The following is a 16,085-nucleotide window of genomic DNA, read 5'->3' as shown; positions in this document are numbered from 1 at the left end:
ATATGTACACACATAAAAGGGATATACATATATGTATACATGTATGAATATTTTTTCATGTGTAAACACTTTAAAAAGAAATAGGGTTTTAGTTTGAAGAAAGGAGCTTAAGGAATGGCTCAAAATCTTAATTTATATGAAAGAACTCGAGAAGGATGCAAGCTGGTTGCTCTCTAGAACCATGAAGATTAAATAAGAATGGACTTAAGTTAAAATAGAATTTAAGATGGTCATAGGAAGAACTGCTTGAAAGCCCTAGCTCCTTAGCATCAGACTGTGCTGCCAAGATTTCCTTCCTTGGAATCTTGAAAACATGCTCAGCCTTTCTGCAGTCACACCACGGTGTGTATGTGTGTATGTTGGTGGGGGGGGGGTTCTCTCTCTGGGAGATGGGTGTGTCTTGGCCCATCTCATTGCTTAGCGAGGGGGCAGAGAGTATAGAGAGGATGGAGAAACTCCAATTCCTCCTTTTATTCGACATCATACATTACGACGAAAAGAGCTACTCTGACTTAGCTCAGTGATATTTATCAACCCACAGTGCTAGGGGCTTGGTGTATCCTGGTTGGCCTGTCTTTGGAGGGATTTTCTTCTCCATGCTGCTTCTGTCACCTGACTTGTAAATGCTGGAGGTGGTGACTCTAGAGAATTGAGGCAAATGCTCTTTCTTGAGAAGTTCTTGCTTCTATAGGATAGAGACAAAAAATAAATTTCTCTATCCCTATTGCTCTGATTTTGCATTGCCTTTTTTTTTTTTTTTTTACAAGTTTCTTGCATCTCCTTTGGTTCTAGCCTAGGCTGCCTCTGACGTGGATGAATATATTTCTCCCAGATGTCACATACCAGTTCCTGAATGATCCATATTGGCATTTGGATTCTAAGACTAATAGTAAATACTGGTCATCGGCTAGCTTTTGTTCTTTGTGCGTGTATGTCTGTAGAAGATCTCAAAGATAGGAGTTTGGTCTGGATTCCATAGTGAAATGCCATCCTTAAGTTCCCAAGAGAGATGCTAACTAGTCAGATCAGGGAAATTAACCATGGCAGTCAATGAGAGAACACAAATTCAAATGAATTACCCATTTATTGCTCCTTGCACCTACCATGTCATCTTCAAAGTGGGCCAACTGAATCTCAATGCTCTACCAAGTTGTTAGAGAAGTTTTGGTTCTGAGAAGCTACAGAAACAGAAGTGCCCCTATTCATTTCATGATAAGGATGCACAAAATCAGGGCAAGGCACTGGGTCAATCTGTGGTGGTCAAAGCAATGTTCTATATTTAACATATTCAGCTTCTCAAAAATGAAAAATAACTTCTATCTACGCTTTCTTTTTCCATCTGGTTATGATAGGAACATTTTTCATCCTAAAATTTGGGGTTGAAAAAACTCCATTTTTCACTCAAGTCCTTTTCAGTTCTGCTTAGCCTTCAAAGGGTTATCATCAATAGAAAATTGACTGAATTATTAGAGACAAAGTTTTTGACAAAGTCACTGCCAGGATCAAGCGGCTTGAAGTTTACCTTCAGCAGCTATGAGGACCCACTGAGAAAACATCTCCCCATCCTGAAGTTCAGCTCAACAATTTAGAAAATTTTCTTCTTCAACATCCTACTGAAAACTCATTTCTTATTAGAACCACTTTTTGTTTTGTTTTGTTTTGAGAGCCCAGAAGACACAAGCAGGGACTCCTACTTGGAAGCTAAAGTTGCCAGCCTACTGTCCATCCCTTCTGCTATTTTTTCCTAAGAAAACTCGGAGCAGAGATAGCCAGTAGGAGGTTGAGGGGCTGCATAGGTGTTTTCTCATGGGGCACCAATTCTTTCTGCGGAACTCTGTCCTTCTCATCAGCCCTCCATGTTTATGTTAAATTTAATGTGATGAGCACATCAATAAATGTAAGGTCGGACTCTTCTTGAATCATCTTTGTTTTCATTCTGAGGTCAGAATTTCATCAGATATTAAACAGATTCAGCCTCCCCCCCCCCTTTTTATGGAACTGTGCCCAGAAGGACCAAACGCGGTATAAACACTGATGAGTAAAAACAAAAAATGGATCAAGTGACCTTGGACAATTCACCTCACCTCTCATGGACTTTGTTTCCTACGGAAGGTGTGTCGGGGTGTGTGTGTGCGTGTGCGTGTGTGTGGCGCGAGCTGAGCAGCATTCCTAAGGGCTCCTTACAGTTTTAACATGCCACCAAATTAGAATTCTAAGCGGGTTGGGGGTTAGGAGTCCGGGGGCTCAGGATTTCTTTTAGTTCCAGGCCCTGCGTCTTCGAAATACCTGTCCCTTGAAGAACGGAGACCGAGCGCACCAAAATGGACCCGGGGCAGAAACCGAGAACAGGAAGGACGCTCTGAGCCCTGAAGGGCTCGCACGGGACACCTGCACCGCAGGACGAGTGACAGGTAAAGGGCGCAGCGGACGGGCACAGGCCGAGAAGGGCCGGGAGGCGCGTCGGGTCCGGGCAGAGCCCCCGCCCCGAGGGACGCCCCACGGCCCCCGCGGCCCGCGCCTCCCGCCGCCGGGCCCCTCCGCGCCCCGCCCCGCCCCGCCCCGCGCCCCCCTCCCGGGCCCGCCGGCCCGCAGCCGTGGCGTCCGCCGGCGCCGCCGCATTGGCCCGAGGCTGCGGCACGGCCGGCGCGGCGTCCTCGGCGGCGGCACAGGCGCGGCCCCCGCGCCCCCCGCGCCCCCCGCGCCCCGCCGTCCGGCCCGGGAGCGCGCCCACCCATGGCCCTCGGGCCGCCGCCCCTGCGCCCCGCCCAGCGCGCAGCCCCCGCCGAGCGCCCGGGGCCGCCTCGCCCCCGCCCGGGGCGCGATGCCCAACGCCTCCGGCCTAGACGCAGCTCCTAAGATGTCCCTGCCCCGAAGGTCGCGGATCCGCTCGTCCGTTGGTGAGCGGGGAGGGGCGCGCGCGGGGAGGGTCGGCCGGGCGGGGGCGCCGCGGGCGGGGGGAGCCGCCCCCGCCCCCGCCCCGCCCTCCGCCCGCCTCCCTGCGCGGGGCCCCCGCGGCGCGGCGCTCTCGGCCCCTGGAGCGCGGGGCTGCCCGACACCTGCGCCGCCGGGAGGGGCGGGGGCGCCAGAGACCCCCGTCCGCCCGCGGGCCCGGGGTGCGTGTGCGCGCTCGGTGCGTGTGCGTGTGTGTGTGCGCGCGCGTGTGTGTGTGTGTGGGTGTGTGTGTGCTCGCGCCAGCCGCCGCGCGCATGCCCTGCCGCCCTGCGCGGGGGTGCCGGGCCGCGGCTCGGGGGGCGCTCAGAGCGCGGGGCGTCTGCCCTGCCCCGCCCTGCCCCGCCCCGCCCCGCCCGCGCGCGCGCTGCTGCCGCAGAGCCCCGGGGAGCCTCGGCGCACAGGCTCGGTCCCCGCACGCCCCGCGCTCGCGCGTCCGCGTCCCGACGCCTGCTGCTCCTCTGGAGCCCGCAGTCCTGGCCTCGCAGCACGGCCCCGGCCGCTCACGGCTGGACTCGTGCATTTCGTTGGTTGCGAACATATTTAGAACCCCGAGCGTGTTAAGCTGGATGCTCCCTGATTATGATCCACGCTGCGTTACCCAGATCCCTCCCTTACATGGTGAACAGTTGAAAGAGAGCTTCAGAGGGGACCAGCTTTCCGACTGTCTTAGGACTCCCCGCAGATTTGCAGGCGGCTCTTTGGTAGGAGGAGGGAACAGGGTTTGCAGTGTGGGGCTGGGGCATTTGTAGTCTCCGTGAGGTTTTTGTTGTTCTGAGAGGATAGGCATATGAAAATTAACGACTTGCCGATTTCTGCAGCTGAGTCATGCGACATGGAAAGCGCTATCTGGTAGTTCAGACCTGTGCTCCTGAGGAACGTCGGGGCACCTTCACATCCACCTGAGGAGAACCCCGGTGTGAGAGGACCATGGGGTTGAGGCTAGATTGCAGGGAGTGCAGGCTGAAGCCAGAGACCAGCTGGGAGGCGACAGCAGTAATCCAGGTGCCAGATGGTACCTGTGGCAGTGCTGGGGGGGGGGGGGGGTTGTGGGCACATCCTCCATACGTCTGAAGGGAGAGCCCACAACATTTGTTCATGATTTGGATGTGACGCTTCAGTAAAAGGAGAACCAAGGGATGGCTAGAAGGAAAAAGAAAGTGGAAGAACATGCCACTCACTGAGAGGGGGGGAAAGTCCAGAAAGAACAGGGTACTTATTTGTGGAGGGGGAGGTCCATGACTTTGGTTTTGAAGTGCCTGCTAGAGAGAGCAGAGTGGAGATGTTTAAAAGGAGTCTATGAGCTTCTCTGATTTATGAGCCTGGAGTTCAGGGGAGTGGTCTAGACCAGAGATGTAGATTGGGGTCCTCGGCAGGACCAGCTCCCTAGCTGTGTGACAGAAGAGTTGCACAGAGCCCCACTTCTGGACGAATCCTGCGTTTGTTCTAATGCTGTGCTGAGCTGTTGTGGTGTTGGAAGCCTTACTAATTTTTGAGTGAGGGGCCTGCTTTTTCATATTGTCCTGGGCCCTGCATATGATGTAACCAGTGTGTATACATGTGGCCCAGAAGAGAAAGATCCTTGGACAGAGGCCTGGGTACACAGACAAGTTCAGGGAGGTTAAGACAATAGCCAAGGGGCTTAGAGGATGGCCAGCGAGGTCCCAGGCAAAGCCCAGAGTGGCGCTCTGGAGCTCAGTGAGCCAACTGTTCAGAAGGCAGGGGATGCTCAGCTGTGCCCAGTGCTGCTGGGAGCTCAGGAAAGGCGAGGCCTGAGAACAGTCCATCACAGAGTACAGGTGACCTTGCAAAAGCTGTGTTTGTGTAAGCGTGGGCGAGAATGTCTACAGAACAGCCTGAGAGAGAGAGAGAGAGAGAGAGACGTAAGAGGACAGATACTGAAAACAGCAAGTCCAGGCGCACCTGGATGGCTCAGCAGTCGAGCGTCTGCCTTCTGCTCAGGTGTGATTCCCAGATCCTGGGATCAAGTCCTACATCGGGCTCCCTGCGGAGAGCCTGCTTCTCCCTCTGCCTGTGTCTCTCATGAATAAATAAATAAAATCTTTGGGGGGGAAAAAGGAAACAGCAAGTGCAGAATACTCTTTTGGGTGGATTTTGTAGCAAAGGGGCAGAGGTTAAGTTGAGTGGTAGCTGGAGTCGGGAAGATGTGTTTCAGACTGTTTTATTTGAAGGCTAGTATTACAGTCATACAGTTGGATGGAGTGTCAAAGTAAGGCGGTTTTTAGGAAGTAAGGAGGGACAGTGATCTGAAATCAACAATGAGGAGCAGGGTCATCAAAGCAGAGCAGTGAAGGCAAGAAGTCCAGAGGTAGGGGAGATAGGATATTTGCTGATGAAAGGCTGCAAGTTCCAGAAGACAGGAAGGTTCTAAGAGGTGGTGTCTTTGTGAAGAATCTGCATATAGTGTGAGGAAGAAGGGGGCCCTTGGATTGTGTGGGCTCTGTGGGGACACTCCTATAGAAGAGGGTGAAGGGCCTGATAGACTGAGTTTGGATGATGACCAGGGCAAGCAGAAGTGCTAGGGCTGGGGGTGCTGGGAGGTTGGTCTAGGAGTGTCCTGAGCTCTGAAACCACTTCTTTCCATTGACAGAAGTGTGCCGCCATGAATGGGACATTGGCATCAGCACAGCTAGCACTCAGAGCTTTGGGTCCCTTTGTCACCCATTCTGCAGAATGTCTTGACTTCTTTTTTTTAAATAAATTTATTTTTTATTGGTGTTCAATTTACCGACATACAGAATAACACCCAGGGCTCATCCCGTCAAGTGCCCCCCTCAGTGCCCGTCACCCATTCACCCCCCTCCCCCTCCCTCCTCCCCTTCCACCACCCCTAGTTCGTTTCCCAGAGTTAGGAGTCCTTATGTTCTGTCTCCTTTGGGTCCTTTACTCCTCCATGTGTATTTTTTTTATTTATTTTAAAAATATTTTTATTTATTTATTCATGAGAAACACACACACACACACAGAGGCAGAGACATAGGCAGAAGGAGAAGCAGGCTCCATGCAGGGAGCCCAACATGGGACTCGATCCTGGTACTCCAGGATCACACCCTGGGCCAAAGGCAGGTGCTCAACCGCTGAACCACCCAGGCTTCCCTCCATGTGTATTTTTAAAAGAACCTTTTCTAAAATGAAGTGAAATAAAACAACATCCTGATAGAATTTGGGTTAAATTTGCATTAAATTTATAGATTAATCTGGAGAGAGTAGACGTTTAAAACAATGTCCTTTTAACCATAAACGTGGTATTTCTCACTATTTAAATGTGTCCTTTAAGTCTTTTGTTAAACTGGTATAATTTTTTCCCTAGATTCCTATGCATTTTAAAAGGTTTATTCAGAGATACTTGTTACTAGAAAAAAATGGGGTTATTCAAAAATTACATTTTTAATTGGATTATTGCTGATGTTAGGAAAGCTATTGAAATTTTTTGGTGATTGTGTATCAACAACCTAGTGAACTATCATAAATTTTGAAAGTTTAGGATTCGTTTAATTTTTTTGTGTAGACATTTGCATTATCTGCAAATAATTTCATTTATTCCTTTATAGTTGTAAGTCGTAATATTTTTCTTATTTGATTATATTTGCTAGTACTGCCAATAAAAACTTTGACCGGAAGTGCTATTCTTGCTTTGCTCTTAGAACATTAAAGGGAATGCTTCCAGAATTTCATGGTGAGGATGATGTTTGCTGTTGGTAGCTGCTCTGTGTTACTCGAAGGAAGCACCCTGCTCTTCCTACCCAGTACTTCATTTAGGGCAGAGGAGGATTTATTATGCCTATTAAGGTAATCACAAGGGATCAGCAAAATACTTAAAGATACCTGGGTGGTTGTGAGGCCTTTCCTTTTCCTCTCTGGATCTTTGTGTTCATTAAAAGTGAATCGCAGCCCACATATCAGAATGGCTATAATAAAAAATAATGACATCAGCAAATCCTGGCAAGGATGCAGAAAACTGGATCACTCCTCCGTTGTTGCTGGGGGCAGAAAATGGCACAGCCACTCAGGGACAAGATTTGGCGACTTCTTTGCTTGCTTGCTTTTTAAAAATTGAAGTAATGTTGACACACGGGGTTACATTGGCTTCGGGTGTACAGCATAGTGATTCGACATCTCTGTATGTTACGCTGTGCTCACCCCAGGTGTCGCTACCAACTGTCACCATTCAGCGCTGTGCACTCTACTCTCCATGCTGTGCTTTTCATCCCCGTGATTATGGGATGACAGACATTCCATCACGGGAAGCCTCTACCTCATCCGTTTTGTCCATCTCCCACTCCCCTCCCCTCTGGCAACCTACCAGTTTGTTCTCTGGATTTATGGGTCTGTTTCTGCTGTTTTTGTTTGTTTTGTTTTTTAGATTTCACATGTAGGTAAAATAATATATTGGTCTTTATCTGACTGCTTCTACTGAGCATAATACCCTCTAGGCCAATCCATATGGTAGCAAATGGCAAGATTTCATTCATTTTATAGTTGAGTATATTGCATTGTGTGTATATATATCACATCTTCTTTATCCATTTCAATGATCAGTGCACAATTATCAATGGACAATTAGGTTGCTTCCATTTCTTGGCTATTGTAAATAATGCTGCAGTGAACATAGAGGTGCTTATATCTTTTTGAATTAGTAATTTTATTTTCTTTGGGTAAATATGCAGTAGTGAAATTACCGGATCATATGGTATTTATATTTTTAATTTTTTGAGGACCATCCATATTTTTTTTACAGTGCCTGTACCAGTCTTCATTTCTTCCAATAGTGCACAAGGGCTCCCTTTTTTTTTTTTCCATATCCTCACCAACACTTGTTAGTTCTTGTCTTTTTTGTTTTAGCCATTCTGACAAGTGTGAGGTGGTATCTTATTGTGGTTTTGATTTTCATTTCCCTGATGATGAGTAATGTTGAGCATCTTTTCATGTGTCTGTTGGCCATCTGGATGTCTTCTTTGGAAAAATGTCTATTCAGATCTTCCACCCATTTTTAATTGGATTTTTTTTTTTTTGGTGTTGAGTTGTATAAACTCTTTATGTATTTTGGGTATAGTAGTTTCTTATAAAGCTGAACATGCAGGTGTCCTTTGATATAGCAGTTGTAATCTTGGGCATTGATTATGGAGAAATGGAAACCTTTATTTCCTTCTTTATTTTTTTTTTTTTTTACATTCATATATGTATTATCATGGGCTGTGAACTGGGAGCATAGGGGCTGTGTTAATAAGGGAGAACATTAAACCAGATGTCCAAAGAAAGGGTCTGGGTGCAGGTAGCAATTCTGTTCATCTTTCTAAGGGAATTTTGATGAGGTGATCTCTAAGATCCTTTGCAACTCTAAAATTCACAATTCCCCTTTGGAGTCAGACTCCCGCATTTATCTTTAATTCAGTTAACTTAATTTGCACCATGACTAGCATCCTAGTAGCTGATGCTTATTTTGAATGCAGACTTTCTTGTCAGTAACCTTGTTGTCCTGATTTTGGCATTCCATTGTTCATTAAAACATCGTTCTTTTCCAGACTTACACATGAGTATCCATAGCGGCTCTATTCATAATAGCCAAAATTTGGATGTTGTCGATGGCTGAAAGGATAAACAAGCTTTGGTATATTCACAGCATGGAATACTTTTGAGCACTGAAAAGGAGCCAACCACTTGGATGGGTTTCCAGGAGTTGTGCTGAGTAACAAAAATTTCAATCCCAAAGGCTACATGTTATCTTATTTATATGACATTCATGAAATTGCAAAATTACAAAAATAGAGAACAGATGAGTGGTTGCCAGGAGTGAAGGAAGGTGTGGTGATGGGAAGGATAAAAGGGTGACCTCAGGGATCCTTGTGGTGATAGAAATGTTTCATATCCTGACTTATCTGCTATCAGTGTCCTGGTTGTGATATTGTGCTATAGTTTTGCAAGATGTTTCCATGGGGGGAAAGCTAGGTAAAGGGCACACAGAATCTCTTTATTTTCTTACAACTGCATGTGGATCTAGAATGATACCAAGATAAAAAGTTTAGTGGAAGAAAGGTAAACTATAGTAATTTTTATCAAAAGAAAATAGTCGTCACGTTTCAGGTCTGGAAATACACTCTCAATTCAAGACATTTGAATGATATCATTGTAATTTCATTGATAGGCTGTTCCCTCAGGGCAATTAAATTGTAAACCACCTGTTTTTGTCCACAGCAGAACCTCTGTGTTTGAGAAGCTTCGTGCTCGGCACATTAGCGCCTGCTTGATGTATCTTGGTAGGGTCTAGGGTAGGGGTGAACTCAGACCTTGGTGTACTACCTTACATTTATTTTCATTTTTTAAAAATAAACTCACGGTGAAATTTGCCTCAAGATTATGTGCTGAGCTGCATACAGTTTATTAAAATAATTCTGAGATTATTATTTTTTGCTTATGAGATATCTTTGACTCCTTCCTTAATCTGGGTATTCAGGGGCACATTTGCCAATTCTACTTTTCTCCAGTTAGATACTTTGTGTTAGTGTGTCTCAGTCATTTTACCAGATGATGGGAATACAAAGGCTAATAAGGGGTGGTCCCCCTGCCCATATGAAGCTTACAGTTGGCTCAAGATTGAGCCTTTTGGTCCGGTAAGGGAGACAGTTGGAATTGGAATTATTGATTTGAACAAACGAATGTTGAGTGCCTACTATGTGCTGGGTACTACTCTTGGGGCTAGAGATGGAGTGGTGAGCAGAGCAGGTGTGCTCTCATGAAGCTTGTCGCACTGTGGTTGGTTACAACCCACGGGGTCAGTGCTCTCAACTCCTATCCTGACTTGCTGTGACACTCATGAACAGTGACACTCATGGACGGTGCACACAGTTGAATAGTGAAGTGGGGGTGTGTGTGTATGGGTGTGCGGAGGGGGGTGGAGGTGAATGGTGAGGACAAAAAGGAAGAGGAGTTGTTTTTTAGAGATATGATGTCAGCAGTTTCTAGGGAAGAAGCTTCCTCCCTATTTTATTAGGTTTAGGGATTTGGCTTAAATGACACATATTAGCAATGAAGAGCTAGTGGGCAGTAAGCATACAGGCCAAATACAGAACCTGGAGAAGTATGGATCTTCCAGAAGCTGCCCCTAGTGTCCTCGTCCAAATCCCGTGTTGGACCTGCTGCCCCTAGTGTCCTCGTCCAAATCCTGTGTTGGACCTATCCATCTCTTCTGTCCTCTCCTGGTCAGCAAAGGTGTTTTTTTGCTGTGTTTTATTTAAAAAGTGTTCCCACCTGGACTTAGTTTTCCCATAACAACCTGCCCCAAGTTTCAAGGGGGTGTAGGAAAATTAGGGTGGATGAAAGTAGAAAGAGCTCTGATACTAGAACATGAGGGTGTGTTGGAAGCTAGAGCTGGTCTATTGGATCTAGAATATGCAGCTCATGACCTGCTGAGAGAGGCCCAAGGTGCCCACCTGCGGTTGGCAGGCAGCTGCTCAACACTCGAGCGCCCGCTTTGGGAAAGCAAAGACCCTCAGGCTCATTTTGATCGAAAGTGCAGTTTCAGTACACTTAACCAGGGAAGTGGTCACAAGACTTATTACTTACAAAGCCCAGAAATGGGATGGGGGTGCAGTGAGCTGCAGGAAGGGCAGCCCTCCAGCCCAGGTCAGGAGTGAACAGGAGAGAAAACAGGGTAGCAGGCACCTATTACTTAAAAGGCCATCGGCAGAGGGTACTAACTTTTCTCCAACCTTAACTCTAAGCGCTTATTTTAAAAGGCACCTGGGGAAAAGCAAAATTTAGTAGTGCCCTCCTAAACTCAGGCCTGTATCCACCTGCCCAGACCCCAGCTATGAGTCGGGTTGTCAGACTGTAAAATACTTAAGTGGTGACTCTGAAACACAGATGTGGTCTTTCATCGTAAAGGGCTGGATGGCATCTCAGAAATGGCTTCATCCTCTGGTTTCACAGAGGAAAAAAACAATTCAGAGACACTCCTTGCTTGTTGGTTAGTTTCCAGCAGGACCAGGTAATCCCCAAACCCAGCGCACTGTCGACTCCTCCAGTGCGCCTGGTTCAATATGACACCCAGGTTGAACAGAACAAGTTCTGTTTCTGTGTTCTGTTCCTCAAATGGAAACACATAAAGAGCTGGGCCTAATTGGCTCTGCTTCGGTTTTCTGTACTGTCTACCCTGTGAGTACTCAATAAAAAAAGCTCTGACTGAGCTCTGTCATGGATTAATTTTTGAACTTGGCCTAACGGTCTAGATTATGTTTGGAAGGTTCTTTATGGCAGTCATATATCAGGGTTAAAACACCTCGCTTTGGGATTGGAGAGAATTGGATTCAGTTCTGTATGATATTGGAAAGCTTCCTTTATTTCGATTACAGATGCAGATGAAAATAAATTTTGTACCCCACGGGGTAGTTGTGATGAGTGAGCAATGTGGATAAAAGTACGCACGGTAATTATTTGATGCATTTAGAGAACTTTGTGATATAATCAAGTTTATATTGGCAGCATGTCAGATCTTACTCAGGCTGCCCATCACTATTCAAGGTAAACTCCTGCACCCAGATACTTACCCTTCATGCCATCAGGATGGGAGGAAACTTCACCTGTCATTATTCCCCCTCTAAATCTCACCATGGAGGCCTGACAAGGAGTCACTGTTGGAGCATTTAGGTATCCTTCGTGTGCCATTGTCTAGGTGTGTGTGATCACCCACTAAGCACTCAGATTAGGGATACATAATTCATCCACCAGTGTCTCTGGAGGCTTTCACCTTCTGTCCACTTGTCCTGGCTTCAAGGCCATTCTTTTCACCCTACAGTGGCCAATAAGCACCTCAGTTGATGGCTTAAGTTGCTTAATAATTGATTTTCCTTTCACAGCGGATATTTTATCTTAAACCCTTCTCTGACAGAGGTGCCAGCTAGATCAAAGGGTTAAATTAAATTATTCTAAAAAAGTTTTCAGACATTATGGGAGGATGTCTACAGAACACCTTTAAAGATGAGTTTCTGCCTTTCCTCCTCAGATCTTTGCGTTTACCAAATATAACCTCTGGTCAATACCATCCTGGATATAAGATATTATTTACATCCATTTAGGCCAATAAAAGTGCTCGGGATGAATGTTAACAACCATTAAGACTAAAAATAAAAGTGACCTCATATCTATGCCCAGGGAGTTTTTCTCCATCATTAAGGGCAAACTCAGGAACGAGACCTGGGAGAGAGCCCTTGCCAGGACAGAGCACAGAGGCCATGGGGATGGCCAGTCACCCATGCAGAATACCTTGACAGCCCATGGGGACGCAGTCACGCGTGGATGCTGGGTCTGCCTGCAAAGCTGTGTTCATAAGAGTGCATGAATAATATTGTTCATTCATCAGCAGGGATTGTGGAGGGCTCACTGTCAACACATTACCGTAGGTGGTGTATGTGTGTGTGTATGTGCACACGTGCTATTTATGTGTGTCTCTTGCTCAGACACTACATGTCTTACCTTGCTCACTGCCTGTCTGTAAGAATCAGAATCTGATATAACATCACATTTCACCCTAAAAAGTGATCTAATCCTGATTAATTTTGATGTAGAGGTTTTACATTTGCAAGTAAGCTTTCCAGTCTTTTATAATCTTATGCCAAATAATAAGCAAATGTTACATTTCACACATTTTGGTGAAGTGTTTGGGGGCTGCTTCTCCCTCTTCTGTCTCTAGAGATACTGTGTTAGCTGCAATCAGCGCTGAGGCTCCCAGGATTACTGTAAACATTTTAAGTACATTACTGAGATTGGTCATATGGGAAATGGGGCTAAGTGAATACTACATAGAGCAAGGACCTCTCTACTCTGACATTTAGAATCTCATTCCAGATCTTAAGTTCAGGGAGCATTGCTTTTTTCACCAGCCTTAAATGATGCATGCATATCATGGAGAAGCTCATTCACATTCAGAGGGAGAAAACCGTGGCCTGCTGGTGAGCTGTTCAGCTTCGTGCTCCATGGGATCAGCCTCTTATGAACTATTTTTAGCTACATAACGATTATCCTTATTTAAGACTCGTTTCCATTTTCTTTCTGTTTTCTTTATTCCAATGCACCGAGGCGACAGAACTTTGGTTTTGAAACTACACAGTTTTTATCTTTGGACCCCCAAAGAGGTAGTTACTGTTTATCTAGCAAACACACAAATGGATCTTTTGTCCTCTGGGATCTTGGGAGCCTGGCTCAGCAGCTGAATTTAACTGACCGAATTGCTAAGAGTGTGAGGTGGTGTGCGGTGTTTCTGTTCTGTCCTCAGTCCCCACAGTCCTTCCCCCAGATTCCCTGCGCTGTTCATTGGTGCTGGCAAGAAAATTACAGATACTGCTCTCTGGATCCACCCCACATTCATGTTCCTGTTGACCCTGATGCTTGAAAATACGTCTATTCAACTCTGTTTGACTCTTCTACTGACTGGGTTTCAGATGTTAGGGTGTAGGCAAATGTTCTGGGAGGGAAGACACCAGTGTGGGCAAGTGATTGAGGGGGCCCCAGGTAAAAATAAATTGGGCTGGGTGTAAACACAAGGGATCAGTAAAGATCGCAAATGAAGTGCACGGTAAGGGGCTATTACAGTATTCCAGGTGAGAAATAATGAGGGCCTGGTCCAGGGCAACACCAGAGATGCAAAGAGGGGAGTAACTGTGGGAAGCAAGGCTGAGTTGTAATCAACAAGGTGTAGAGATGGAACCAGGCAGATAGAAAAATCTGTCCATCCTTGCCTGATCTTTATTTGTCCTTTGAGAGCGTACTTTGCAGAGCATCAGCAGTACTTGGAGAGTCAGACATTATCAAAGTCAAAGGTGACTTTCTAGATCTGTGCGGTCCCAGATGGTGGCCACTAGCCACAGTGGCTACTGAACACTTGAGGAGTGAGTCAGAATTGAGCTGTGCTCAAAGTATTGAAAGTATCATGGAGTTTGAATACTTACTATGGGAAAAGAATCTAAGCCATCTCATTAGTATGTTTTATATTTACTACATATTGAAGTAATATTTTGGATAGGTCAAGTTAAATAAAATATTCCAATTTTTTAAAAAAAGATTTATTTATTCATGAGAGACACACACAGAGAGAGAGAGAGAGAGAGAGAGAGAGACAGGCAGAGGGAGAAACAGGCTCCCCATGGGGGATCACGCCCTGAGCTGAAGGTAGACACTCAACCACTGAGCCACTCAGACAGCCCTAAAATATTCTGATTATTTTGTTTCTTTTTACTTTTTTCAGTGTGCTTACTAAAAAATTTAAGATGCTCTATGTAACTTGGACAACACTGTCATGAATGGTCTTGTGCCAACATTTGTGATTTGCTGTTCGTGGAATTGCAGACTTTCAGAAATAAAATTGTCTGGGAGCCCAACACCCTCCTTCCTTGGGGAGGAAACCAGGCTATGGAGGGTTACATTCTGGAATTTGCCCAGCATTCCAGGGGTAGTGACAGCCTGGAGCCCATGTCTTTCCACTCCTCCAATATTCTTTTCAGGGTTACTTTGTCTTTCTCTTACATGGAGTGAAAATCTTTCTTGGGCACCATCTAGGCAATCCATCTTAAGTTTATTCTGAAAATTAATTGGTTCGTGGTACAGTAGTGCCCTTCCCATGTCTTCAGTTTTGCTTTCCACAATTTCAGTCACCGCAGTCAAAATGCCATCTGGAACCAGGTGATCCTCTTTCTGGACAATCAGCAGAGGATCCATAGTAGCCTAAGAATACATCACAATGCCCGTGTCACTGACCTCATGTCATCTCATCACATGGGCATTTTATCATCTCACATCACAAGAAGAAGGGTGAGTGCAGTGTAATAAGATATTTTGACGGAGAGGCCACATTCATATCATTTTTATTATCATATATTGTTATATTTGGTCTGTTTATTAGTAGTTATTAATCTCTTACTGTACCTAATTTATAAATTTGACTTTATCATAAGTACGTATGTATAGGAAAAACAGGATTTATGGGGCTCGGTACTATCCAATGGGGGTGTTGGAACATGTCTTTGTGGAGAAGTGGGGGGCTACTGACTATTATATTTCTTTGAACCTAACATCTAATAAGACCTACTTGAGTGTTTGTAATCTGAGTTTATCAGTCAATATTTGCAGAGAGGATCTTCAAATATTATGCACCTGCAATTTATGATTAAACAAACTTTTGACCACGTGCTGCACAGTCTAGAGCAAGCAGCTGGCAAATCTTAGCCACCTAGATGAGAATCTCCTTTATAACCAGCAGGCATCTTGGTATATAGATCTCGTCTTCCCAAAGGCCAGTCAGTAATTGGAGTTGAGTTTTTTAAAGAAACACATTTTAAAAATAATTCCCTCTTAGTGAATATTTTCTTCACAACTTTCTCAAAAGTATATCCCCCAGAAATGGAGAAAGTAAACAAAAAAGAGAAAATAATCCAAGGGCTGTGTTCAGACTGTGTCAGTGGCAGCCTGGCATTTTATTGAGAAGACAAGTAGGTTTTATTACCAGGGGATGAAGCTGGGCTTTTTAGACTGTTCCTGTACTTTAAGTTTTTAGGAATTCCTTTTAACATTGGTGAGATTATGGGCTGTGGTACTCAATACAGGCTTGGCAACCGAGATGATACTTGTGTTGTTGTTAGCAGTCTGATATCTTGTATCAGTGGCATGGGGTTGGTTTGCTTTAGGGATATGATTTGACTCAGTCTGTGAGTCTGTATAATGGAGAGCTGTGTTGTCTGTTGTCTAGGATATATTTCAGTAGAGGTCTTGGCTTTATGAGCATGGCTGTAGAGAATGGCTGAAGATACCCAGGGTAGGGGAGACAGTCCATAGTTGCAGTCTACCATCCAGGCTCTTTTATGCAGAATGGTATGTTGACAGGATATACCAGGGCAATGCCAGCAGTATCGTGCCTAGGCAGGGAAGATGCCATCGTGGATGTGGTGACGTCTCTGTCAACACTGAACTCAGTGCTGTGGTGTCATACCCTGAGGCTGGCACTGCAGTGTTGCACCGTGACAAATGTATCATGACATGCATCCAACATTAGAGTATCACACAGTATTTTCACTGCTTTGCAAATCCTCTGGGCTTTACCTATTCACCTCCTCTGTCCCCAACCCCTGGCT

The 16,085-nt window shown here is 45.6% G+C and overlaps 1 protein-coding gene across 15 annotated transcripts in view; it reads left to right on the top strand.

The window, feature by feature from the left end:
- Positions 1 to 2,199: 2,199 nt before the first annotated feature.
- Positions 2,200 to 16,085, top strand: part of LOC144295815 (phospholipid-transporting ATPase IB) — a 570,630-nt gene continuing 556,744 nt past the window's right edge. For 6 of the 15 annotated variants that reach the window (XM_077868361.1, XM_077868358.1, XM_077868359.1 and 3 more), the window contains exons 1-3: positions 2,200 to 2,411; positions 6,615 to 6,759; positions 14,610 to 14,769. Coding sequence is in view for 4 of the 15 variants with exons in the window: in XM_077868351.1 (XP_077724477.1) it covers positions 2,822 to 2,897 (76 nt within the window). In the remaining 11 variants the exon portion in view is untranslated. Of the gene's footprint in view, positions 2,412 to 2,753; positions 2,898 to 6,614; positions 6,760 to 14,609; positions 14,770 to 16,085 lie in introns of those variants that run through there. The other 9 variants (XM_077868351.1, XM_077868350.1, XM_077868363.1 and 6 more) reach the window with 4 other exon arrangements.

The sequence above is a fragment of the Canis aureus genome, chromosome 24 (assembly GCF_053574225.1).
Source record: "Canis aureus isolate CA01 chromosome 24, VMU_Caureus_v.1.0, whole genome shotgun sequence".
NCBI lineage: Eukaryota > Metazoa > Chordata > Mammalia > Carnivora > Canidae > Canis > Canis aureus.
Note: the sequence above shows the minus strand (reverse complement) of the source record. Positions and strands in the feature narration are given on the sequence as shown.